The 27,255-nt window shown below is 34.2% G+C and overlaps 1 protein-coding gene across 1 annotated transcript; it reads left to right on the top strand.

The window, feature by feature from the left end:
* The first annotated feature begins 3,356 nt into the window (after nucleotides 1-3,356).
* On the top strand, nucleotides 3,357-25,457 carry LOC128557751 (uncharacterized). Its single transcript, XM_053545944.1, has 3 exons — nucleotides 3,357-3,631; nucleotides 16,354-17,111; nucleotides 17,823-25,457. Exons 1-3 carry the CDS (start codon nucleotides 3,429-3,431, stop codon nucleotides 22,586-22,588), a joined length of 5,727 nt encoding a protein of 1,908 aa, XP_053401919.1. The 5' UTR covers nucleotides 3,357-3,428; the 3' UTR covers nucleotides 22,589-25,457.
* The last annotated feature ends 1,798 nt before the right edge of the window (nucleotides 25,458-27,255 follow it).

Here is a 27,255-nt window from a genome sequence, read left to right as displayed (position 1 = left end):
CTTAAACAAATATTTTGACTCAATTTTACATCAATCGTGAAAAGAAATATCAAAAGATAAAATTAAATATAGGAAATAAATAATATGAATCGGTCTTTATCAAAGCTGTACTAAAATAGGAGAAAAATAATAATAAAGGGAAGTAATTCAAAAATCTAGTCCATTTTTAGACGAAATCAAACAGTTTCTTATATAGCAAACTCCTACGCAGTGATCTCCCTTGCCACTCGATGATTGTCCATGGACTGGTTGCAGTGCCAATGCCATCTTATATTTTACCTCCTACCCGGCTCACTAGACACATGCATTCCCAATCTTTCCGGCAAATTCAAACACCCTGTAATTATTACAAGTTCTCTTTCTACCCGGCCACCATCATTCTCTGGAATTCTTTGCCGGCTGACATTGCTCAAGCACCTACCCTGGACCAGTTTAGGCAAGGGGTAACCAAACTGGGCCAGGACTTCTGAGTGACCAGGCTGTTTTTAATCCTTTTACTGTACATTTCGCCTTTTTATTAGCACTATCAGCTTCTTCTCAAATTCTCACAAATACTTTATGTATTACTTTAATTCTCCTGTACATTCCTGCTTTTAAACTCTTATGCACTGACGCGCACCTGCATAAAATACTCGCAAGGGTGTCATGCAGTATTTATAGATAGATAGATAGAAGAACTGCGTAGGAGTCGGGAAGTAGGAAGAATCGCAGGTATATACATGTATAAAAATGATTCAGATCAAATGCTGTTTTATTACTGATGAATGAATATGTTATATTAAGGCTAAATTAGAGAAACTTAATACTTTCGAACTATTTTTATCGGCATATTTCACGCGTTCGGCATATGTTTAAGGAATAACTTCACTTTTCAAATTAGCATGATCGTGGTAACAGACCTAAAAATGTGTTTTCATGCGGATACGCATTCTTTAAATTACTGTATTTACATATGTATGAATTCAACGGACTGTGAACATGTTCAAGAACAGTTTATATCAATAAAATATCTTACGAATTAGCCTGAAAAACGGTAAAACTTACGCGATAACTGTCTTTAGTGAAACGTCAGTTGATTTTCAGTCCAGAATACGTATTAGTTCGACGCTTCGCGTTCAACTAATAAATTAATGTTTCATTCGCAATGTTTGTAATTTTCAATTTCATAATTTAAAGTACTAGTCTTTAAAGGCTGACGCCAAATTTTCTTTAAGATATCTTTCTTGAATTGAGTTGTTTTATGAACATTAAACAGGAGTTTTTGTTTCTAAATGTCTTAAAAATGCAAATAGAAAAAAAATACGTGCTGACTCGGGAGTCGAGCCCTGCATGGACGAATAAGTTTTTCTGGTTCTTGAATCATTGATACACCACGGAAATAGTTTTCAGGTCGTGATATAAGGTGTTATCTCCGGTATCCCTGCAATCTTTAAAAAATATTATCTTTTAAAGCCTTTTAGAATAAGCAATATTTTTGTATCAACAGTTCGTCGTTTTGAGGTATGTTCTTTAATAGCTTAAAGATTAGGCACTAATATAGTTAATTTCATATATGCAAACATTATTCTAAATAGAATTTTTCGAATTTTTAAAAAATATTTTATGTAGGTAGTGTAGTAATCTGTTAGAAAACAAAATCGAAGTTACTCCTACAGTCTGTACAACATGTTGGTTCATAAAGCGTTAGTCTCGCAATATAGTAGAGATGTTAAATAGAGCATTTATGTATATGTTTGTTTGTTTGTTTGTTTTGGGTTTAACGCCGTTATGTATATGTAGAAATCCGTTTGAAAACAAACACGAAATTATTCATAAAGCTTTTGTGATTCGTGGGTCTCTAAAGAGTGTCTCACGAGATAGAGTTGGGGTGTAAAATAGAACTGATTTGTTATTTTCTGATATTCTACATACGTACGTTTGGGAAACAGAAATGGATTTACTCGCATAGTGTCTTATGATATTTGGAACCCTAAGGCTTTAGTCACACGACTATTGAAGTATGAAATAATTATATCATGTCACTAATACAGGTTTTCCTATGGAACGACCCATATAAAATAACTTGTAGGGCCTGTTTTTATGGTGGCTGATTTCTGCCATTTCGCGTGTTCGTGTCGGCGAGGCGAAATGTCGAAGTAACGAAAACACGAAAGGTCGAAATAATGCACATTTGTTCGTGTCGGCGGATCGAAATGTCGAAGACACGAAAGCACGAAAGGTCGAAAACTGCTTATTTGTCGTGTTTTCGCCTTTCGACATCCGAGGCAAATACACGAAGTAACGAAACATTGAAGGCGAAATAACGAAATTTCAGAGGCGAACACACGAACTTTTGTTTTATTCTCTCTTTTTTTATGTCGGCGGGTATCAAAACTTCGTGTTGTCGCCCTTCTTTTGTCGTGTCTTCGTGTATTCGCTTCGAAAGTCGAAAGGCGAACACACGAGAAATAAGATAAGAAGTTTTCGATCTTTCGACCTTTCGTTACTTCGACCCGCCGACACGAACACACAACAAATGTGCAATTTCGTCCTTTCGTGTATTCGCCTTCCGGTAGGCATGCGCATAACAATTACACATATGCTGCAGAAATGAATATGCCATCTAAATAATGTGTTTTACCATTTATAAAATAGTATTTGTCCTAAAACGAAAAATAATGATTTCTATTCCATAAAAGATGTCATTGTACAGTTATAGGACTCATTACTACCATTCTCCGGCGACATAAGTAGTTTTCCAGACTCATTAATATATTAATACACACTGTCAAGGGCACAGGCTTAATGTTTACCTAAAAAAAGAACTATCTCATTACTGTGGCATCTGACGCTGCGTCGAACAAACAGTCACATTTGAAAATGGAATTCTGCTAAGGTAGCATGAAATATATGATGATATATATTTTATGATTTTCGTTGCGAATCTGCAACAATATTTAAACAACTCGATGAGAGCTGTTAACATAGGAATGTGCAATCGTTTAGAGTTTGCAGCGTATTCTGTTAGACTTCGTAACACTATGAAGACTATCTACGAGCTTTATCTTTAAACTACATGCACAATAATGACTGTAAGGTAAGATCACTATTGACAAGAATTAAATATCACAAAACATCTACACATATAATAAGTTCATTTCTTTAAAATTCAGTATACATGGTCTTATTGGATGAAATACAAACCCACTTTTGATACGAGTAACAAGGAAATTTATCTGACCATGTTTTGCAACACGATATCGTGGAGACTTGACACGTTGGAACGTACCTTAGGATTTTCAAAAAGCAGCACTAAATACCCTTACCGTTATCTCGCTATGACACTATTCTATCGATTGAAACACATGATAAGGTAACCTTGCTCGATACAAAGTTTGTTGATTTTGTTTAGTTTATGACAGTCTGAACTGAAAAAGTCATTTAATAAAATGGATTTTAAAAAATTATTACGCGACGAAGACCATCAAAATTATTGTTGCATATATCGTGGTTTGGCTTATGTCGGGCAAAACCTTGAGCCATACACGAAAAATGGGATTACTCGCATTCATCAAAAGATCTACAGGAAACTGGCAAGTCATGGAGACTGCACTACGCAATGCAGCAAGTCATTTGGAGCAGACTTTTCAAGGTAAATCTACACAATATATCACCCAGTTTGTATTTACAGGAGAGTAAGATACTTGTAAAGATACCCAGATTAACGTGAAAATAAACGAATACATATATAGTTATTCGAGGCTTCTGGTTCACGGTTACAATATATGGATGTGCAGATAGATGAATCCACTTCAAAGAGTCAAAAGTCGTTCATTACATTTTTGGCTTTTGACAGACGGACAGATACGGAAGAGCATTAGTGCCAGGTGTATGTTATTTATTAACTCGAAATTTCGAGTTACTAAGTCGAAATTTCGCGTTAGAAAGTCGAAATTTAAAGTTAATAAGTCGAAATTTCGAATAATTTCGAGATAATAATTTTAGGTTATTAGCTTTGTATCGGGAAATATGCACGAGTTCTCAGCGGAAATATTGCGCGACTTTAGGAGCGCAATATTCTTCCGCTGAAGAACGAGTGCATATTTCCCGATGCAAAGATAATAACCTTTTTATTACATACACATCTACACGTATAAATATAATGTAAACATCATAAATTTGTTCAATAGCCTGAATAGGATTGACAATACTGAACTAAATAGAAAAAAAAAATAGTGCAAGAACAAACACTGAATTACGTCACGCACCCGATATGAAATTCAGGCGTCAGTGTATGGAAAAATATTGACGTTTCCGGTACCAGTGTAACTTAACGGGGAATAGAAACGTGTATGTAAACACACGAAATTTCCACTTCGTATCTTGCCCTTTTTCCGCAAAATTTGAACGTCTGTCCGTCTGTCAAAGGCCAAAACTATAGTGGACAACTTTTGACTCTTCGAAGTGGAATCATCTATCTACACATCCATATATTGTACCCAACATGTAGCGACTTGAACATATACTACCATACATCAATTTATGGCCTGCCCCATAGCCTCTAGAGAATACTAACTTTTATTATGTTAAATAAATGTTTGTGTAAAATAACTCTAATATTTGTAAATACATGTAGTTAAGAATGCACCTAAACTAACAAAATACATTTTCATCATTATATTTGGCACATATGCTAATAAAAGTTTTTAAAAAAAAGAAACGGCAGCACTTTAAAAATATGGAGCTTTTTTTTGGCAGGGTCTAAGTAGACACACTTGTAAACATCGGTGTACGTGACACCGTGAACGTAAATAATGTCTGCGGTTTATAAGTAGTCGTAGCGGTTTAAATCAGTTTAAAGGTATTAGATGCCTAATAGTAATGTTTACAAAATGACATTTGTTTGGTATATTCTTAAAGGTGACCGTGTTTTGCACTGTTTTGCAGTTTTTAAACAACTTTTACCGTGCCTTTTTTTTTTATAAATTTTGTATAATTTATGGTATCTCCTCAAGCACGAGTAGAGACAAATTTAAAAGTGATGGCCACTATCAAAAACGTTTGCAGAGAACTAATTTTACCATTAATTTTAATAAAAGAAACATCAAACTATTGGTAAACAATTATAAAACACAAACTAAAAATGTCAATATAATTTTTTCTAGGGTGCTTCAAGGAAACGGATTTAATGAGACAGAATTCTAACTTCAACATTGAAAAAATAAGGTCGAATCCTGTGTTTCTGTTTTGAATTTTGCTCACTTCATTCAAAAATAACCTTAGGGCAGACGTAAAACCTACCTAAATTTCTCCCACGATATGTAATCTAAAGAGTGAAAGCAAAATAGAGAACCTTTACCGCATGTAACTCACTATTTTTAAAGATGTGTAACTCTACCACTTCTGTTTAAGTAGTAAATTCACTTTGAACAGCAAGAAATCGCTTATCAAATTATTTTTTACTCCATTTTTGTACAATAAATCAATTATAAGTCTTGAAAGAAGTAAAAACTTACTAGAAAAAAAGGAAAATAAGAAAAAAAAATTGGCCCCAGAAGGGGTTGAACCTACGTCCCCCTGAGAATTGCAGTAAAAGTAGGTTTATGGTAGGAATTGAATACTCTTCAAAAAGGAGGTACTCTATTACGCTTCTAATACCTTAAATGAATTATTGTTTTCTTGACGAAAGTTATTAAAGCGTATTGGCATACCGGTATGTTAGATACTATGGATCTTTTCTCTTTTGTCTAATATTTTGTCCCTGAATCGGTGACGTAGTATTTGCGCATGCGCATAAGCGCCGAAAAGATAGCGATGGTTTTTGTGGGCAGCGAAGCGTGACCACAGATTTACCACACCACAAATTTACGGTCAAAATTCTTATCCGACACCGAAGAACAAGTAGTTCCATGTCCTCCATAAATTTTACGTAATTCAAGTCTGTTTAACTTTCAGAAAGCTTCTGAGATTCAACTTTATCAAAAAATGCACTGCTTAAGTACAAACTTGTCGTAATCTATATTTTATAACAAAAATAATGCGTATGAAAATGAGCATGCTTGCTTTGATCACATGACCAAAACAATTCTTCATCCCGTGAACAAAATAAACTATAAATAACGAAAGAAGTATAAAATAACCTACAAAAATAGTATAGTACTTCAGCACCCTCCGCGTAGATCTATAATCGGTATTAAAACCAAGTTGCGTCTTTTGTGAACGTTTTAAAGTAAAACTCAGTTCCTGCTAGAAAAGTTGATCGAACTTTTATTATTATAACAATACCAAAGACCTTGTTTTGGTCACATGATCAGAAAACATCTAACTAGCACGGCGTGCGTTCTAATTTTCGGATAAAATTGCACCCGTGTATCCGTTGAACTTTGTAGCATAGAAATGGGCTTATGGAAAGATATATTGTATGAAATCAACAGAAGAGGTGTTATCAATTTATTTTTCATAGAGAAAGATACGATACTTTCATAATATTTACGTAAATAATTTTTATTTGTACGACTTAGAAAAATAATTGAAGCCGTAACTGAGGGGGCGAAAAATTCGTACCTGTTTCCCGAAAATACGAACGTATGCACTTCAGTTTGATTTAATATTACATTCCAGCTGGTGTTTGTGATTGACATATCATTAAAGGGTATAATTAATTCGAAAGAAACATTATTTTTAACAAATTCGCCTTTTAATCGTCGGTAGAGTTGCGGTGTTTTCGTCCCCAAGTATTCACGTTCTGACGACGATTTCTTCTCGAATAATTATACAATAGCGGGATTCGGGAGACTGCAATGAAATCATTTGAGATCATTCAAACTAAGTTAGAAAAATTTCAGTTTTCAATATTTGAATTTGAACTATAAAATTCGTAAAAAGATCCTTTGGAAGCATAGAATGCAGCCAAGAAGAAGAATAGCAGACTCGGTTTGAATGTGTCTGTTCATGAGAGGTAATGAAATGTGCCCCCTAGCGCCGGCTTAAGCAGAACTCTATTACACATATGTTGAATAGACTCCATGATCCCAAAGGACCAGAAAATATAACAACACTAAAACATGCATATTGTCATGATTATGAGGTATATTATATCAATCTACAGCTGAAAATTGACTGAATGCAATCGGAAGATCATGATGTGTGCTGATATTGGAGATAGTAGTAGTTATTTTGGTTGTTTTAAAATTGAATGAAACATTTAATTTCATTGTAAATATTCTTTTATGGTTGCTTATAGTTTAAGAACTATTCTGAAGTGTCCTTTATCTATGTAATTTATGTATAATATATTCATAGCCTGCTTTTACCAAGATGAGATCTCATTTGGAAAAAATAAAAAATAAAAAAAATCACCTGTCAATGTCATAGGGGCCTGAACATGGAAACATGGAAACCCGTTTCTGATCAATAAATTGAGGATCACTTGACCCAGAATGTTGAAACTTCATAGGATGATTGGACATGATTAGATGAGAGTAGATAACCCCTATTAATTTTTGAATCACTTGATCAAAAGTTAAGGTCACAGGAACCAGAACTTTGAAAACAGTTTCCAACCAATAACTTTAGAATCATTTGACCCAGAACCTTCAATCACGATGATAGGAATTACAAAGTCGATGACTCTTAATGTTCCGGGGTCACTTGACTTAAGGGAAAGGTCACAAAGGCATGAAGATGGAAAAACTCTTTCTGGGTCAATAACTTGAGAATCACTTGACCCAGAATGTTGAAACTTCATAGGATGATTGGACATATAGGGTAGATGACCCCTGTTGATTTTGGACTCACCCGATCAAAGGTCAAGGTCACAGGGGCCTGAACATGGAACACGGTTTACTTGAAAACCATTTGACCCAGAATTTTGTAACTTCATAGGGTGATTGGACAATTGCCAAGTAGATGATCTCTATTGCAGCCAAACATTAGTGTCTCTTTGTCTTTCGCTCCTATCCTCTATTGATTTCTTGCCTATTACGACTATGAATTGGGGGACTAGGGAGACATGGGCATCTTCTTATTTGAAATTTAATTCTCCTCATTCGAAGGAGGGGGATATTGTAAATATTAATGTCTGATGATGGATGTTGGTCGGTCTGTAGACAAATCAGTTTCCGGAAGATAACTGGAGAACGCTTGGGCCTAGGATCATGAGATCGGGCGATTTTTCATGACCAGCAAATGACCCCTATTGGTTTTGAGTTCAGTAGGTCAAAGGTCAATATCACATTGACAATAGAACTTTTTTTGCCAGAAAACTAGATTATGCTTTGGTCTAAGATCACATTTGATACGGAGGTCATTTAAGACTGGTAAATGACCCATGCGTATTGATTTAAGATCAGTACGTTAAATGTCCAGTAGGCAGTGACCAAATAATTTCTGTTCCTTGTCAGTTAATTCATGCAAGTGTTCTACAAGCTCTTGTTATAACCAGAATCTGCAAATAACACATAATTATCAATTAGTCCATGACCTTTGCTCACATTTACTGTTATTTCCCTTTTTCCAGTAAAAGCAGGGTGTTTCCCATTGATTTGTAAAAAAATGCTTATAATTCAAAAAATGATTTTGAGCTAAATTAACCAAACCTCACAAAATTTTCAATAAGCATACGAGCTTTGCTCATATATTATTTTATCCCCTTTGACAGAGTAAAAGCAGAGTTTTACCCCTTGATTTGGTAAAAGAAAGATTGAAAATGCTTATTAATCAAAATTAGTTTAACTAGAATCACCAAACTTAAGCTAACTGTTCATGCCCATTACCAGAAGCTGTCAGCCGCTGCCCACATCAGTCCTCTCGGTGCTTTGATTAATTTTAAACGATTAGTTATAGGAGTCTTTAGACCATTTTTAGCTTTATGGAGTTACAACATTCCGTTCTTTAAAACATCTGCCTGTGGTTACCTTTTTCATGTGTAATACTTCTATTTTTTTTTTCAAATATTGATTTATTATACTGTATGCATTGTTATTTGCCACATTTATTTCATATGATTGAAGATATAGACCTTTTATTCCAACCGGAATTCCGGATACTGCTTTAAACATGCATGTAAAGTTAATTTATGCTATTTTTTAAACCAGCTTTATTGTGTTACTTTAATTGGTATGTATATAAGAAAGTAGTATACTAGTAATTTCTATATAAGCATTTGTTAGCATATGTCATTGTATTAAATTTGTAACTCATTTTGTAACTCCTTAAATGTACAAGGCTCCGTAATCTTAATCTAGGCATGGCTATGCCCATTCCTCTTTCCGTAATCAACACCAAACTTATTACACAGTACGTACGTCATAAACAGTGTCTTATATTTTTAGTTAAGTACTTTTATTATTTTATTTTTTAAGTTAAGTATTTGTGTGTTTAATGTTTGATAACCTTAGGACGGCCAGCACATATTTATGCAATCTCGCCAGGCATATGTATGTTTTTGACAACACAGAAAATGACGTCACTCGACCTTCAGCTATTTCCGGAAGTAAATAAAATGAAAGTAGAAATGCTAAACTTGAAAACGAAAGCCGCATTTTGATTCGTAGATAGTCAGGGGTCACGCGCAGGGGTCACCCCGTCTAAATGTATGCGCGTGGACTTCTTTTTCTTTTTTTTTTTTTTTGCTATTGGGGAGCCAATTTTCAGCACTTTATTACGAATTGAAATTACCTGGGCTTTAGTACAGCATGTCAGCTTTTAATCTATGAAAAAATATTTGAGCTCTGGATAAACAGAAATCCCACAGGGGTCCGTAACGGACCAAGGGTACATTGATAATTTTGGACCTTCATCAAATCGCTCAAAATGTCATTTTTGATGTTGTCTGAGAGTGTCAGTATATGCCTCAGATGTAAGATATAACCGTATTTGAGAGCTGCAGACCTAGACATTTCAGAAATATTTTCAAAATAAGTTTCGTGTAATAAATGTTGTTTCTACGGAAGCGTGAAAGGGCCATCAGACGCTAATACGTTTTAGTACGTTAAGGCTGCGGAAAGGATATCGTGGGCTGAGCGCGAAACTATTGTAACTGTATATAAATAAAGAACAAGATACAATAGTTTCGCGCTCAGCCCTCGATATGCATAATTATAGTTAAACTTTTTACAAATATCACCTAACAATAAGGCAAAAACTGGCCTTTGAACCAAGATGACTTACATTTAAAAGTATCCTTGCTCTATTAGTATTATCTGAGTTTCAATGTAGGTTTCTTACAGGCTGACCTTTAGCATTGTCTTTCTTAAGAGGTGGCTGATTGCACCACATTGACTGTTTGTCCTTCCAAAATACAAGTTGATCAGTTTATGACTGTATATAGTAGTTAAGGTGTTTATAGTAGTGAACTGTTTAGTCAATTTTCATTGCTGTGTATTCATAAGCTGTTCTCCTACGGAGGAGGTGAAGAAAACAACAACAACAACAACAACAATACCCTCTAAGTAAATATACCAACGTATATAAATCATCAACATATAACACTTGGGTTATAATTTTCTTGTTAAATTTATTACATTATTATGGTAGAGTGTAGGCAGTTCATGACCATGGCAGTTCTGTTTTGTTTGTAAGTCAAGAAGGGCGCTCTCTTTATCATGAGACGATTTTTGTAATTACTGTTTGCAGATCAAATTGTCCCTTCATCCTTTTTGAAATCGATACAGTTATACGTTTACGTCACAAAAGCGGCGAAGCAGAAGTAACTTTTGGAGTAATCGTAACAGGTTTACCCCGCCCCACCCGCTAGCTTTTTCCCCAAATAATTATGTAATTCACCTTATCACTTGAAAGAGTAATCTACACTGAAGAATTGGATAAAAATCGATACTATTATCTTCCCTTGTTTATTAAAATCAACGCTATACACAGTTGTCTCTCTTCCATCGTCTAAGCTCAGTAAACAGATCAATATTGGATAATTTAGCAAGGAGAGCAGACGACATGCTCCGGCTATTTCCTATTACGGGAGGTGCCGAACAGAAAGACCTGTCAAAGCCTGAGAATTGAGAATTCATTTTATACCAGTTTTCAGTACCGGTACAAAAACAATAAATACAGTCTTCTTTAAGATGATTTTTACTAGATAGCATACAGTGTAACAAAATTATTTAATTTATTAGAATAATCTATTTACTTAATTCGGTTTTACAATAATATACAATACAGAACTGAAGAAAGAAGACAACGAACGATAGCTTTACGTTACTTTGATGTCCAAACATAGGCCCAGTATCACCGTCTAACAGTCATGAAAAGGATATTACGGATACGTTGTTTAATCAAAGCTCTGAACGTGCTGACAACAAGGGATTCATTGCAGATCATGAATGTCAGTTGGTCAAATGTATACACTTAGTAATACCAGCCTATCAAGTATCACCACTAAAATAAGATACATTCAAAAACCCTCCTTGTTTTGTTGGTTTCATGCCAGATTTCAACAGACTTTCAGTAAGAACCAGTAGAGTGTGAGTCACGACTCGTGACAACTTTCTCACATAAACAGGTCAATGGCTAAATGTACGTCATTAGAGTGAGTAACAGAGATGGGCTCCGCAGAGCTGAACGCAGTTGAAGGATATATCAATATCTCACTTTTGTCCATGATGTCTAGCTGTTGCATGTTGACAATTATTACCACTGAGCTGATGCGCAAGACCATGACTAAGACATGATCACTCGTAATTACAAACTCACAGAAAACTCAGATTTACATAAAAGCTGTCCGACAAAATCAACCATTATACTAACTGTACAATAATAACAACGAAAGATGACTACTCAATAATTAAAATCTCGACAACTTGCTTCAAGAGGTTTGTCAAAATCGCGGAGACACTTCTGAAGAAGAATCCCTGAATATTGTTTTCGAAAGGATTGTTTTACAAATCCGAAACTTGCACCGAAAAACAAACGGCCCATATTGGCGTATTTGTTATATATATTGTATTGATATTGGCTAATTGTATAATTATTTCAAAACATTGACACTATTTTGGTATTTATTCTTTCACTAGGGGAGAGATTATAAATAAGTCGGAATTGAAATTGATTCCATTTGCAGTCTTTTCCAATGATCTGTCTTAGCAATACAGCATCAGTTATGGGGGCAAGGGACAATAAATTTGAAAATTTCATGAATCTGCGTTGATACTAGTGTGAAAAAATCATTAAAATTAAAATTTTGAGAAATTCCCGGAAAGTGTTGAGCGAATTTATTACATATATTTAACACTTCATCACATGCCATTTTCAGCCTGCCGATTCCGTCGTTCCTATGATAAAAACGAGTAAAACTCCGTTTTCAGGACACTAAATTTTGAGGCAAAAAATGACCCTAAATCATATCTATATTTTAAAGCATGTGAAAATAATGGTGGGGAGAAAAATGTCTCATACCATTTACTTTTTCCGCAAATTTGAGCCGAATCTGGATGGATGGATGACCGTTTCTATTTTATCTGACTTCCGTAACCTCAGGTAAGATTTTAGACCCGGCCACCTACATGAAGCTAAGAAATTCGATTCAAGCATTTATTCACTTATTTAATACAATAATTCCTCGTAGGCAGGAATCCTTAGTTCTGTAAACACCATAAATAACCAGTTAAATATAAAGGCCTTTAAAGTACACTACCTACTTTATTTTTTTAAAAAGACGTACCGGGCCAAATACGAAACTGTCCCCTGCCACTTAACAAACCAGTTACAAGCGACTTCTATTTCAGCCGTAAATAAATTAAGTCTGTAAGACAAGGGAATTCTTGCATAAAAACTACTTTTTTTCACTGGATCCGCCCATGTATTAACGGGAGAAAAATCGTGTGCAAACAAGGCAATTCACGTGCTGTTAATACATGATTTTTATTTTTAAAATGCTTTCCTAGGGACGTACATGTATTTCTCCTCAGATTGACATCTGCGTCTTGTTTCTTCCATAATAGCCTCTTTTTGTAGCATAAAAGATGCAATCTAAACCATAGAATATTTTGTTGTATCAGTTACCAACGCCAAATGCACTGCCCCCAACAATGTTCGTACTCGCTTTTTCCCTTGTTTACTCCCCTTTTAGAATTCAGCGTCGTTTCAGTTTTTGTAGATAACCGTGAATGTTTAAGAATCGCGTGCAACTTGTGCGATTGTTTGTTTCTAGGAATCATATTTATGATTTTGGTAAGTATCAGTCGGTATGTTTTTATTTAATTTCTGGAAGAATTTATATAAACAGCTTGAAAGCTTGACACTACGTTCGTACTCATCCGTACTCCAACTGTGTCCATACTCAATATAACTCGAATGTAAACTTATTATCCTTGAAATTGTGCTCCAGTTCACCAAATTGTGAAGTTATATGAACAATTATTGGTAATTTCATGTTTGTAATAACGAGAGATAAACAAAAATCATTTGAAAACCTTCATGATGTGCTTTTGATAGTGTTGATTATTTCTGGGCCCTGGATACGGATATTTAAAACATGTTTACCGTTTCCAAGAACAACAGAATGGCAATTAAAAAATGTACAGGAATCGTCAAATCATCACATATAAAAATACTACATTAAGTCGTCGTGTAATGTTTTCTTATGCAAGAATAGCGACAATACACGTTTGTTTTGTGTACTAACGTCTGCAGACGCCCTTGGGATACGTTTGTGACCTCGACCTTCGGTCTCGGTCACAAACAATCCCGCGGGCTTCTGCAGACGTTAATACACAAAAAAACGTGTATTATCCCTACAGTAACACAGTCTAACAGATTTCTGTATCGTATCAATTACCATGATCCTCCGCGCGAATGCAAATCTAAAAATAGCTAGGCTTTCCCTAAAGTGGCAGGGGCCAGTTACGTATTTGGCCCGGGTACGTTTTCTAAATAAAATCAACAGTTGTACTTTAAAGGCATTTATATTCATGATGTTTATAGAACTAAGGATTCCTGCGTACGAGCAAAATATATGCTTGTATCGATTTTCCAAGCTCCGTGTAAACGGCTGGGTCTAAAATCTTACCCGAGGTAACGGAAGTCAGACGAAATGAAAACGGCCATCCATCCATCCAGATTCAGCTCAAATTTGGAGAAAAAGTAAATGGTTATGAGACACTTTTCTTCCCACCATTATTTTTGTCCGGTCACATGCTTTAAAGATATACATATGTTTTAGGTCAGTCATTTGCAGATAATACGATACAGGTCGCGCAAGGTGTGCATTTTTGGGCCATTTTTGTCTGAAAATTTAGTGTCCTGTAACCGGCGTTTTAGTTGTTTCGACAGGCTGAAAGTGTCACATGATGAAATGCTAAGTACATGCAATACATCCGCTCAAAAACATCCTTGGAATTTTTCAAAATGGGATTTTTTATGATTTTTTTTTCGCACTGGTATCAGCACAGATTTGTGGAATTTTCAAATTTACTGTCCCTTGCCCCCTAAGAGAAATGTAGCTGGTATTGAATGCTCATAGAAAATTGTCTTAATCCTCAAAAGCAATAACCTTGAGTTGCGTATCGTCAATAAACAAACATAACATGTTAAACCTACAACTATGAAGGTTTAAACAATACACGACTGATAACCGCAGATAGTTCCAGTGGAATTCAATCGATAAGCACTGTCCCATACAGTTCACGCGTGATAGGCATGATTACATTCGTTGAAGGTCGCTTTCGAGTAGGAAGACAATTTTTTTCTTAATTCTGTAAGTACAATATTTTAACAGCGAATTTCTCTTGAGTGATTTCTATTGTATGATTAATATCACTTCAAATCCATTTTCCAGCTGATATCGCAAATGTTTACCGCTGCTTTCTTTTTGTTAACGAAGGACTACTTTCTTCTTGCGAATTTGGCAGTACAAATCTAAAGGCTTTTATCGAGTGTCTTCGGATTTAGCCTAACTATTTACAAGTGTCTCTGACGAGACTTGCTACAACTACGTCGAAATGGGAACAGCGTTCTCTTGTTTGTTTTGATAATTATTACCGACGAGGAAAAAAATAAAGATGCTATGATTGTGAGAAATACATTTTAACTTTGGTAGCGGGATAAACCCGCAACCAAAAATGAAAAGATACAGTCATTTGCGTCTTCAGTAATTTCCGGCCAAGCAAGGTATATAAGGTATTATCGAAAGGTATCATTGAACCTTCAAGCTACTGTCATATCCATAAAAATCTTGTTAATTTGTTAAACTTCTGCAGAATGCATTATATAATCTTCCGTAATTTAACTATCGCAAATCTAACTCCAATATATTTTTAGTTTAGGCCTAAACTTTTATTTTTTTTCTTCTTCTTTTTTGTTTTGGGTGGGGGGGGGGGGGTGAGGAGGGAGAGGTCCGAGTGGATGGGGCATGGTCGGTTTGGGAATCGAACTTATTACTTTCAATCAATGATAGATTACAGTTATTTAAAATGAGCGACTCCAACATTGTAAAGGCTAAACACGAGATACATAATTTAAAAGAAAAGTCTGCAGCAAAATGCACTGAAATTTGGGCAAGACAATGCCTATAATATATTCGAGGGTTCCGTTTTTTTTCACATCCATGGGACCTAAATGTACAGTAATGCAATATTTCGTGGCAAGATTCATTTAAAATTTAAATGACGATTCGATCTTTTACTTTTCGGTTTAACATCCTTTTCAACATTATTTAAATCATCGGCCTTTTATCTTGTAAATTCTCGGTCATGCGGCCAACGTAAACAAATTCATTCAGTGTATACCATAAATTAATCTTACCTCGTATCGGAAAAAATGATTGCTGAAAGGGCACAGTTACCTGTGTAGACGAGGTCCAAAAATAGCTTCAGCACCTCCGCTATTCTGTCGAATGAGGCAATCTGATCTGCAAACAGTATAGTAAATAACATTCAGTTAACAACATCAAAACATTTTGGAATATTTATTAAAAACTTCTGGAACTTTTGACATTTGACCGGAAAGTAACATCTCAAAACAATCAAGAAAACAAAAATACCTCCACCAATACCCAGATATGTTCTAAAATAACACTCGGGCTTTGAATTAAGGCCCCCTTTCTATATACAGAACAACTAATTACGATTTAGAATACATCTAGGCATCGACCTGTAATTGATAACAGGTCTCAAAATTCAAATTTCGCTGGGCCTACATTGATTAGTTTGGCTGGAAACGGCTATGACTACGCAGCGCAGCGTAAACAAATACAAATGAGTAAAACACAGTTGGTGGTTTAATAGCTAATGTAATATATGGACTAGTAAATGAATGCAATCTTTTCAATAACATCAATCAAATGCCAAGTTTTGATATCAAAAATATCATTAAAATCTTTCCATATTAGCCGTTTATGATAACACTACAAACGATTAATTTCAGATGGTGTGATACATGCACAAGCTGGAGAAAAAATCTTCTTGCAGAATTAAGAAGCTCTAAAAGGAAGTCTGATATAAAATGGGATGACGTTAAGTCTTGGGAATGGCCTAAGTCGTATGAAAGTATAGCAGATTTATTTTTACCATGGTCGATGCCTTCTGTCCAGTTCCAAGATATTGCTTCGCAATGTCACATTTGGGTGTCGTGTTCTGAATTTGACATACAAAATCACGTAACCAAAAGGTTAAAGAAATTCAGGAACACATATTTTGGACACAACCCATCTCTTCGTGCTACAGAGTTAGAAAAATCGAATGTATTTGATATGTTGAGAGATTTGATTAAAGATCCTGATGTGAAACAGGATCTTAATGTCAACAAGTGTCTAAACGAGCTTCAACAATTAGAAAATATGGATGACCTTTCAGCTACAGTATCTGAAATCCACCAGAGTCTTACCGAGAACAGCACTAAGATAGAAATCATAGACAGGGAACTTAAAAAGATAGAATATTCACAACAATTGGCTCAAGATGATCTTTTTCAGACCCAGCTTGAATTAAGAAACGAAGTTAACCATTGTCATCAACTTTTGATAAAATCATGCGAGAATGCTCGAAGGAAAAAGCAAGAAAACAGCAGGAATGTAACGGGCATCATAGTAATACCATTTATTCTTGCCATCTTTTCCATCCTGATTTATAAATTATTTAAAGGCGAGAACAGAGGCTATTTCAAGGTGGAAGAATCCCTTTCTGGTACGTAATTAGAATATTATTGACATGATAAAAAGCTTTTCAGAATACTTTATCTGTTTTTGCCTTTTCTTATACATAAATACCAATTATTCAAAGGCAGTAAAATCGTAAATGTTATTTCATTCCAAAAAGTGAAAGTTGTCGCAAATCTAATTACCTGTAACGAACAGACTCAATCAAAATGAGTCTGCCTTTATTTTGTTTGCCTGCATTCTATCCTTTCAACTATATATATCTTCTTATAGATCTTGGCAGCGTTCTATTTTCCCAAACTTTGTTTCTTATCCATTTGCAGTATTTAAGTACGTATGACAGCCTTAAAAAGACCCCCGACGAGTTGTCGTTTAGTTTGTTACTTTTGGATCATGGAGGTAAATTCAATGCGTTTCCTTAGCTTAAGCCGATATACTACTGGATATGAGGAGTGTTGCACAATCCACTCTCATTTACACGGGGTCTCCATGGCAGAGATATTAAGGTCGCCGACTTTGAATCACTTGCCGTTCCAGCAACTTAGGTTCGAACCTTCACTTAGGGTATAAAATCCTCCGTTTGAGGAAGAAGCCATTCAGCTGGCGTTATCGCAGCGCCACCCCTTGTCTGTCTGTCACACAGACATTTTAAATGAAGCTTGCTAAAAGTACGATTTAAATGTAGTGTGTTGTAAACCCAACATATACAGACAAACCTTGTATACATTTGTCTTTTCAGGTTGTTTATCGGAAACGTATTCGTATCCATTTATGCAAGACCTACCTTTAGTGGGATATTTAAGCGAACATAAAAAACTAACTGGAAGACAATGGTTAATAGAAGATCTAGAAAGTACACTTGTACTGCCTGGCAACACTGAAAATGGAATCGTTCTTGTGGCAGAAATGGGATTTGGAAAATCGGCAATTATATCGCATTTATTGTGTTGTAAGAAAGGTGAAGTCGGACATAAAGTTAGAAATCACATTGTTGCATTCCACGTCTGTAAATATGACGTTGAAGCAACTCAAAATGTTGAAAGATTTATAAGGAGACTTACAGCGCTGTTAGCATCTCATAGTGAAGAGTATGGTAATATTATATCAATGTTGCCAAGTTCTTCTATCATATACGACAGAAAGGCGTGCGAGGAAGAAATGATAGCTTGTTTTGACCAAGGTATAACTTTTCCTTTAAAGAAATTATCTACTGACAACATATTTCCATGGATTATACTTCTTGACGGCCTGGATGAATGCTTTTATTCGCCTTTAAGGAGAAATTTTATTCTAGAACTCCTGACAAAGAGAATGAAACATATGCCTTATTGGATAAAATTTATCATAACGTCACGAAATATGACATCATTAAGTTCATTAAAGAAATTAAAAATGATATATTTGCAGTCAAATGACCCACGAAATGTAAAGGATATTCACGAATATATGAAGGACACGTTAGCTGAACATACACATTTGTCAGAAACTTTAGATTTATATCTTCACAACAATTTAAACTTTCTGTATATCACTCATGCACTACAATATATCAGAGCAAAAGACAATGATGATGCTATAACAAGCTTGCCATTGACACTTGGAGATATTCTTGAAGACAATTTCGATAGATATTTTAGCGTATATGAGGACTTCATTGATTCAAAGGTAATCTTAGAAATCATATGTGCCTCTTTCCGGCCTTTAGATACAAACGAATTACTTGACGTTATACGAGCTAATAATAAGTTTGACGCCGACACGTTCCGGTATGCTATTGATAAACTCCCTTTCATCCTGAGGTTCGAAAAACATGTAACACTTCCCCATCAAGCAGTATATTATTGGCTTATAGATCATAACAATACAAAATATCGTATATCTATTGAATCAGGACACAGCTATATCGCTAGATACATGTTTTCTAAGTTCAGTCAAGATCAAAATTATTCTGAAGACATTATAGATTTTATCATTCACATTAGCGAATCAGGGGATATACGTTTAAGGAAAGAATTTGCGAATTTTGTTTTCAGCCACACAGCTGGTGTAAAAATGAAATTTTTATTACATCGTCTTATTTGGAAAACTTCATCAGTTGAAGCACTGGCATTGTTACTTAACCACATATCTGATATTGAAGAACTAAACGAGGGTGGAGTAAATGCAGCATTTGTCGCAGCTGCAAGAGGTAACCTAGACCAGCTGAAAATGTTACACAATAAAGGAGCAAATATAAACTTTATTTTGTCTGGACATTTTGTGATTTCCAATTGCAACGTATCGTATAAAATTAACTTTATAAAACAGAAGTTATACTTAGGATACGGACTAATTCACATAGCTGCACAACACGGTCATGAAAATATAGTCAATTATCTAATTGAACAAAATGTGACCACGATTCACTTAAAGAATGTTCTTGGTTTGAGGGCGAGTGATATTGCTTGTGAAAACGGACATATAAATGTTATTTTGAAAATAAAGAAATGGTCACCTTCAATATTAGATAACAAATGCTTGTACTACGCCTCAAAATGGAACCATATAGCTATTGTTCAGTTGCTGATAGAAAATGGAGTACGGTTGGAATGCATATCTGATGAGCAGGTAAATGAATCTCTCAGAGAGGTTGCTAGTATTTCAGATAAAAATATGACTTCTGTAGATGACTACGTGTTTAAACTACACCGCTATTGTCATAATGTGGATGTGGAAGTATATCCGTTGGATGTGTGGTGGGTTATCATGCAAGAAAATCCTCTTTTTGCCGCAATAAAAATGAGTTCCCTGGATGTTGCAAAATTACTGATTAAAACGTTCCCCGATACGTTGTACTGCGTCGATTCATTTGGGTATACTGCATCTTTGTCGTCTGTTTTCTTCGGCCAAACTAGTCTATTGCCATGGTTATCTGGACACCTTGTTAAAGATACGTGTAAACCTGCAATAAGTCTTTCGAAAAGATCTAAAGTGGTTCTTTCTTCTAATGAATATACTTATGCCAGTGGGTGTCCTCTAGGAGCTTCATTTGCACATTTAGTAGCAATTCACAGTCAAAATGAGCTCCTGAAATTTACATTGGACAACAGATTGTTTGTAAACTGGACAGCTACCGATGTAAGAGGAAATCACCCAGAACATTATGCTGCAAGCAACGACAACATGCTATATCTTTCATTCAGCAAGGAACGTTTAAATCATGATATCTCAAAGCTAAAGACGAATAATGGTTCAACAATTTTCCATCTTGTATCTCTTACGTCGTCTTATTTCAGTTTTAAATATTTAACCGACGGATATTTTAGCAATGTTCCAGATTTAAAGGATGAATACGAACTAGGAATGTTACATTACTTAGTTCTACGCGTACATTTTAAAGAAGCGGAAAATATGGAGACTGAAGAAACGTTGCATTTAATTACTCTTTACATGTTTCAAAAGCTTGTAGAATATTATAACCATGATATCAATCACGTTGATACTTTTGGAAGAAATATTCTTCATTATGCATTACGTTTCGGACACTACAGAATTGTTCACTACCTATATACAAAACATATAACACTTTTTCATCAGCTGCTCTCAAAAAAGGATAAAAATAGCATATACCCATTTTCTTTCGCAATCCTTCTTAACCAGAGAGTTGAAAAAGACAACGAAAACGGCTATTATAGCGACTCTACATTTACAGTGCCTTCTGAACGAATATATCAAATATATGCCAAATGCCTCAAGAACCACGAATGCAAGAGATTGATGACACCTTGGGAATTGTCTCTTTTATATGTAATCCAAAATTTAAATTCCACGGAATTTATTTTATACATTGAGCCACATTTAAGTGAAATAATTGATAAAAGCCTTCACTTGACAAAAGCTGTCATGATTTACGATAGAACGTTAAGTGATGCTCATTTGGCGCGTCATTTAGTTAAAGTTTTGACTATCAAACAAATACCACGAAAGCATACACTGAAAACAATTGTGTTATACAGGCCACATGCTTTTTACATGTGCGGGACATCAATATCACCGATGCATCACGTGGCAAAAAGAGGTGGCATCGGTTTACTTGACATGTTGGTATACCAGCTTTACATTTCTGTTGCATACAATTCAGCTTTCTTAAACTGTTCCGATTCAAATGGACTGAACATAATTCATAAAGCACTGCTCGCAGGAAATATCCGGTCTGCTGAAAAACTTCTATTCTATAATATGGAAGTTCTAAATGATTACATCGGTTTAAATGATATAGTATTTATGGCCTTTTCAAAGCCAGTTTTAAATGGGGAATATTTGTTACAGTGGGAAAAGGGGCCTGAAGATGCTGAAGTTATTGACAACTTTTTATCAGAATTTCTCAGAAGAAATAAACATTCCATTGAAATATTTCAAGTGTGTTGTCGATATTGTAAATCGATATCGGGGATACACATGTCGGCTGCATACAATCTCGGTAAAACAACTGAAACCATGGTAAATTTATATGGGAAGCATGTTTTAAATTGTGTAAACAAGGACGGTTTCACGCCGTTTTATTTCGCCAAAATATTTGAAAATAACAAATTTATATCCTCATATGGTGGGAGTCTAAAATTAAAGATCCCAGAACGACATGCAGAGCTGCATTTATTAATCAGTTTTCTTGCTAAATTTCCAAATGAAGGGATGCCAAATATATGTAAACGCCCCAATTCGCTTATACCAGGAATGAACATATTCAAATACGTAAGATTAAGACATGTAGTGAACTGTTATGAAAATCTGATATTTTACATAGGATTAGAAAGAAACAGTTTGTTTTATTGTAAAATTCATAAAACGCATCTTTTATACTCTATTCCAATAATCAACACTATTGTTAAAATAACACATTCGTTACAAAGCAGCACTAGACATCATTATACATGTCATCAGGGCAAATCTATATTCGCCGTATTTCGGGCACTGTGTGAAACGCTGAGGAGGTTAAAAAATTCTTATATCTTTCTTGAAAATACTTCATCTATAGAATATTATAAATACTGGCCTTTAATTACAAGGCATTTAGATAGAACCATAAATAGGTGTCAAGGATGTGAAGATGGATATACTTGCAAAGACAATGACTCCAACATAAGGTTGGAATTAACACATTTCCTTGCATCAGCAAAGAATATCATTCTGCTGACTTTTAGGAACTTACGTCTTGTTCTGTTACATTGCCGGGTTCAGGTTGCTCAAAAGCATCTTAACTTCATTGGTAACCAGCTTCAATTTTTACGAAATAGACTACCTACATCAGATAATTTTGAACGAGAATGTATTAAAGCTTCAGCAGATAGTAATTTTCATCATTACATGGCAGTCCTTAAAAATGCACCGGCTTACAAAGATATTCAGAAGAAAATAGATGATGACATAACAAACGAGCTTTTAGGAATACAAACTAGTATTTCAATAGGTCCATCAATACATTACAAATCAATACAACCGCCATTCAGTGATCTCGAAACCGATTAAACAAATTGTTTAAAATTGTACAAAAGACCATTTGAATTTAATTCCTTGAGTTACCTAACGGAACCATGAGGAATCAGTAATCACCTTAGTGTGATCGAATTATTTCAGAAATCATATTGATGCGATACTGTACTTCTGTACCAGTACATATTTATATACTAAGTATTTATCAAGACGGCGTACATCGATTCATTAGACTAAGGGTAAAATAATATTGTCACGTATATAAGCAGCAAGATAAATCGAATCCCTGAAATCATTCCGTTGCAAAATGTGAACATATTTTATTTTTCCTGAATAAATAATATTTTATACTGAAATATATATACATGATAATGGAATTTATACTGATATACATAATGGATTTCGAATTAATACTAAATATTACCATTGACTGTATTCTATGTTTGATCAAAAAGTGATTAGTGACCACAAAAAATTGACTATGAAAAAGTCCTTAAAATTAGTGTTTTCCGAACGGTACAGACTACAGAACAAAACTCATACAAGTTAACTGACTGGTTGAGATATAAAAAAAGCATTACGTTATTAGTAATGCCAAGCTATATAACATTCGGGCCTTTATTGATAAGTGCTCCCAGACAATGGAAAGCTCTCCAAGTTAAGATAAGGAATTCCTATACACTGACCGCTTTTCATAAAATCTCTTTATGTCTGCCGATTACTGGTTGTGAGTTTTTTCTCTGTTTGATTTAAAGAGATACAAAAACACGATTCAACTGAAGTGAAAACAATCGACCAAATTAAATGATATGCATAATAGTATAACGAGATATACAACATATCAATTGTAATGATTATCAATATAATATGCAAAGTTCATACAAATCAAAATTCTGCATTTAACTGTGACTATTATGCATGTTATCATACATTAAATGTTGGTTATTTCTAATCTGCCATATATTGCAAATTGCAATATGCCCCAGTGACCGCTTTTATTAAAATCCATTTTGTGTAATAATTTGCAAATTTTATTTCATATTTGGCTTAAAGCATAATTTGTTTTGTTTTGTGATTAATTACTTCTTATCTGAATGTCTTTAAATTCAATTTGCATTTTATTGGTTTGTAAGTTTTCTTGTATTGTTTTCAACGTCTGTTGTAAATTACTGAACGTTTTGTTTCGCATGAAAAGTTTATGTGGTACAGTAACCTTAACAATAATAATTGTAGCATTTCTGATTTTTAACAACAACAAAAATAATACTCTCGCCATCCTTTTTTATATACAACAAATAATCTCGATTTTATTCAGTGACCGAGAACGGTCGTAATCAGTTAAGTTTTGTATTTATGTGGTATTAAAGTGACTGACCCACACATTTCAGACGAAAAAACTAATTTCTCTCCAATGTCCATTAAAAGTGAGTGCCCTGACATAAGATATCTGTAAGATATTCTTATAAATAACCAAAATATACTGTGCAGAAGGTAGTAAATTGTTGCAACGCTTTTAAAGTAATGCAGAAAATTGACATTCTTCTTGCATTTTTACCAAAATCATTTTTTTCACTTTCACCCACTTTATCATTTTTCAGTGTCATATATACATTCTATGGAAAACTTCGTGGAAAAGAACATATTGGAAAAACTTTCACCCGAACTGTGGGCGAGTAGTTTTAAATGTCGATTATATGTAACTACATGTAATTTAGGATTTTAGGAAGAAAAGTATTATAAATGCTAGATGGTATATAAATACATGTTATCACACACTAGATATTGTTGACTTTTTTGTTAAGAGTAACATTTTACTTGACCGAGTAGAAAAAGGCTATATCTGACAAAGACTTGAATGGCTTTTACCTTTTTTCGAAAGTAAACTTTTGATTTTTTTTATAATTTCACCGAATGGGGTCAGCAGTATTGCTCTATGGAACCTAAATTATGTTTGATAATTATTATGTATTTATTCAAAAGTGCATGATCCTAATATTTTATCAGATCATTGTGTTATTGATTTTAATTTCATATTTTATAGGCCTATTGTAGAAACAGATAATATCTATGAAAATGTACCTTACAAATACGAAATATGTTTGGAACAGAGATAAAATACATGATTTATAGAATCGATTGACTGAAAATGAAAACTTGTGCAATTTAAACATATTTAGTAATAGTGTTACTGACCCGACATGTAAAACTGATATTGACAATTGTATTGCTGAACTGTCCGATATATTAGATGAAGTAGTGTCCCCTTTATTTAAACATATCTTGGTAGTAGTAATTACACCAGTGTTGATAATTCTAATGTTAACAAACGGTATAATGCTGATTCTGAGGAAATGTGTAGGCTATTTTATGCTACTTTAAATTTTTATAGACAAGATAAATCAGAACAAAATAGAATATGGTAAATATGCGTACAGAATATAAAAATACCTTACGTAAAGCTGGATATGAATATGATAGAAGTGAAACCCATTCAACTAGAGAGAAAAAAAATCAAAACTTTACTGGAAATTGTTAAAAAGTTCTTGTGGTATTAAGAAAAATAATAAATCACTTCGCATGTTTGAAAATTATTTCGGAAGTGTAAACAATCCAAATGAAAGTTGTTTTTTTTTTTTCAGTCCAGATGTTTGTTTTGTTTTTGTTCTTTTTTTGTTGTTGTTGTTGTTGAACGGTATGAAAATAACGAATTTAATATTATATTTGAAGAGTTAAATACGCCTTTCACATCAGATGAGCTATTATACTCTATTAAACAATTGAACGCAAACAAATCTTGTGACCCAGATTTATACTTAAATGAACTCTTCATACATGGTAAGACTGTATTATCAAACTATTTGTTGATCCTATTCGACAAAACTTTCGAATGTGGTTATTTCCCAGAAGCATGTATAAATGAAATTCATAATAATTATTCAGAGGTATCACTTTACTTAGTATACTTAAAATTAATTACAAGATTATTAAATAACAGACTTCGTGTAGAAGCGCAATCAGGTTTTAGATCTAAGTAGTGAGTCATTTAGATAATAAAAGTAAGCAATTTCATTGTGCTTTTGTTTATTTCAGTAAGGCATTTGATTATATTACTCATGAAAATCTGCGGTTTAAACTTATAAAATTAGGACTAAGGGGAAAATACTAGATGTTATTAAGTCAATGTATACCAATGTTTAATCAAGAACTGAGTACATGGATCAGTTAAGTGATAATTTTGAATGTCACCTTGGCGTTAGACCATTGCCGCCTGTCCATTTCTCTATGTTTGTTAATGATATTGAAGATATGTATATTGTAAGCGGGGTGGATGGTATAGATACTTATATGTTTAAAATGTTTTGATTCTTTATGCTGATAGTATTGTAATTTTTGCAAACAATAGTGAAGAGTTACAGTTTAACTTAAATCTGTTAAATGATTATTGTCAAACATGGAAATTGTCAGTCAATTCTGCAAAAACAAAAGTAATGATTTTTAGAAAAGGTGGAAGAAGACCAGATGGTTTACAATTAAGATATGGAAATCCAGTTCTTGAAATAGTTAATAAGTTTATATATCTTGGAATTGTATTTACTCCGGGTGGATCATTTTCTGAAGCCCAGAAAACAATAGCTGGTCAGTCTCTAAAAGCTATCTTTAAATTAGAAAAATATTTACGTAAGTTTACCTCCATAACTGTTAAACATAAGTTAGATATGTTTGATAAATTAGTTTTACCTATACTTAATTATGGATGTGAAGTGTAGGGTTTTTATAACGATAACGCACTTGAAAGATTTCATATGCAATTTTGTGTTTGTTTTTGGTTTAAGGTGGAATGCGCCTAATTTGTCGCTCTGACGTCACTTTAACTTAAATATCGACTTCAACGTTAAAATGATCTCCACAAATTATACACCATTTCAAAGACATTTTTAAATGAAAATATGATGAGAAACAAGCAAATCGATACTTGTTGACTGAACAGAACGTTTTAAGAAAACAGTCTGACGGACGTGAAATAACGGTTCATCAAAAATGGACGTCAATAGTCGTGTTTGAACGTTTGTAGAGAAAAAAGTTACAGAAATATCAAAAAAGTAAAATACGCATTCTATGAGGAATATGCTGAATTTTATATTAAACAAAATTTCGAAACGGAACCCAACAACTTCAAATTAGGCGCATTCCACCTTAACGCCGTTTCTCAACAGTATTTCAGTTATGTAACGTCGAGCAGTTAACCTAACCAGTGTTCCTGTATTCTGTGTCAGTATAAACATGTTCTCCGCAAGTAACTACCAACTTCCCCACATGAATCAGAGGTGGAGGACGACTGTTTTCAGACACAATGTCTTTTTCCAAATCGTCACGGAGAACATACGGCACGCCCGAGGATCGAACTCGCGATCCGTAGATTGGAGCTCTCCCTATTGAGCCAAGTTAGCGGGTTGTGCAATTTTGTAAACGTTTATTAGCAGTAAAGAAAAACATACAGAATGGCATTATATATGGAGAACTTGGGAGAATGCCCCTCCAAATTTTAATATAGATATTATGCAGGCTCCTAGCAGCCTGAACAAAATAAGGTTTTTATAAAGGCTCTATCTATGGAAATAAAGGCCTTTTAGTGTAAAATATTAAAAATAAAGAGTAATAAAGGCTATTTTTGTCGAATTTCTCGTTGAACACATATATATATA

The sequence above is a fragment of the Mercenaria mercenaria genome, chromosome 6 (assembly GCF_021730395.1).
Source record: "Mercenaria mercenaria strain notata chromosome 6, MADL_Memer_1, whole genome shotgun sequence".
Lineage (NCBI taxonomy): Eukaryota > Metazoa > Mollusca > Bivalvia > Venerida > Veneridae > Mercenaria > Mercenaria mercenaria.
The sequence above is the reverse complement of the archived record's forward strand: the minus strand, read 5'-3'. Positions and strand labels throughout refer to the sequence as shown.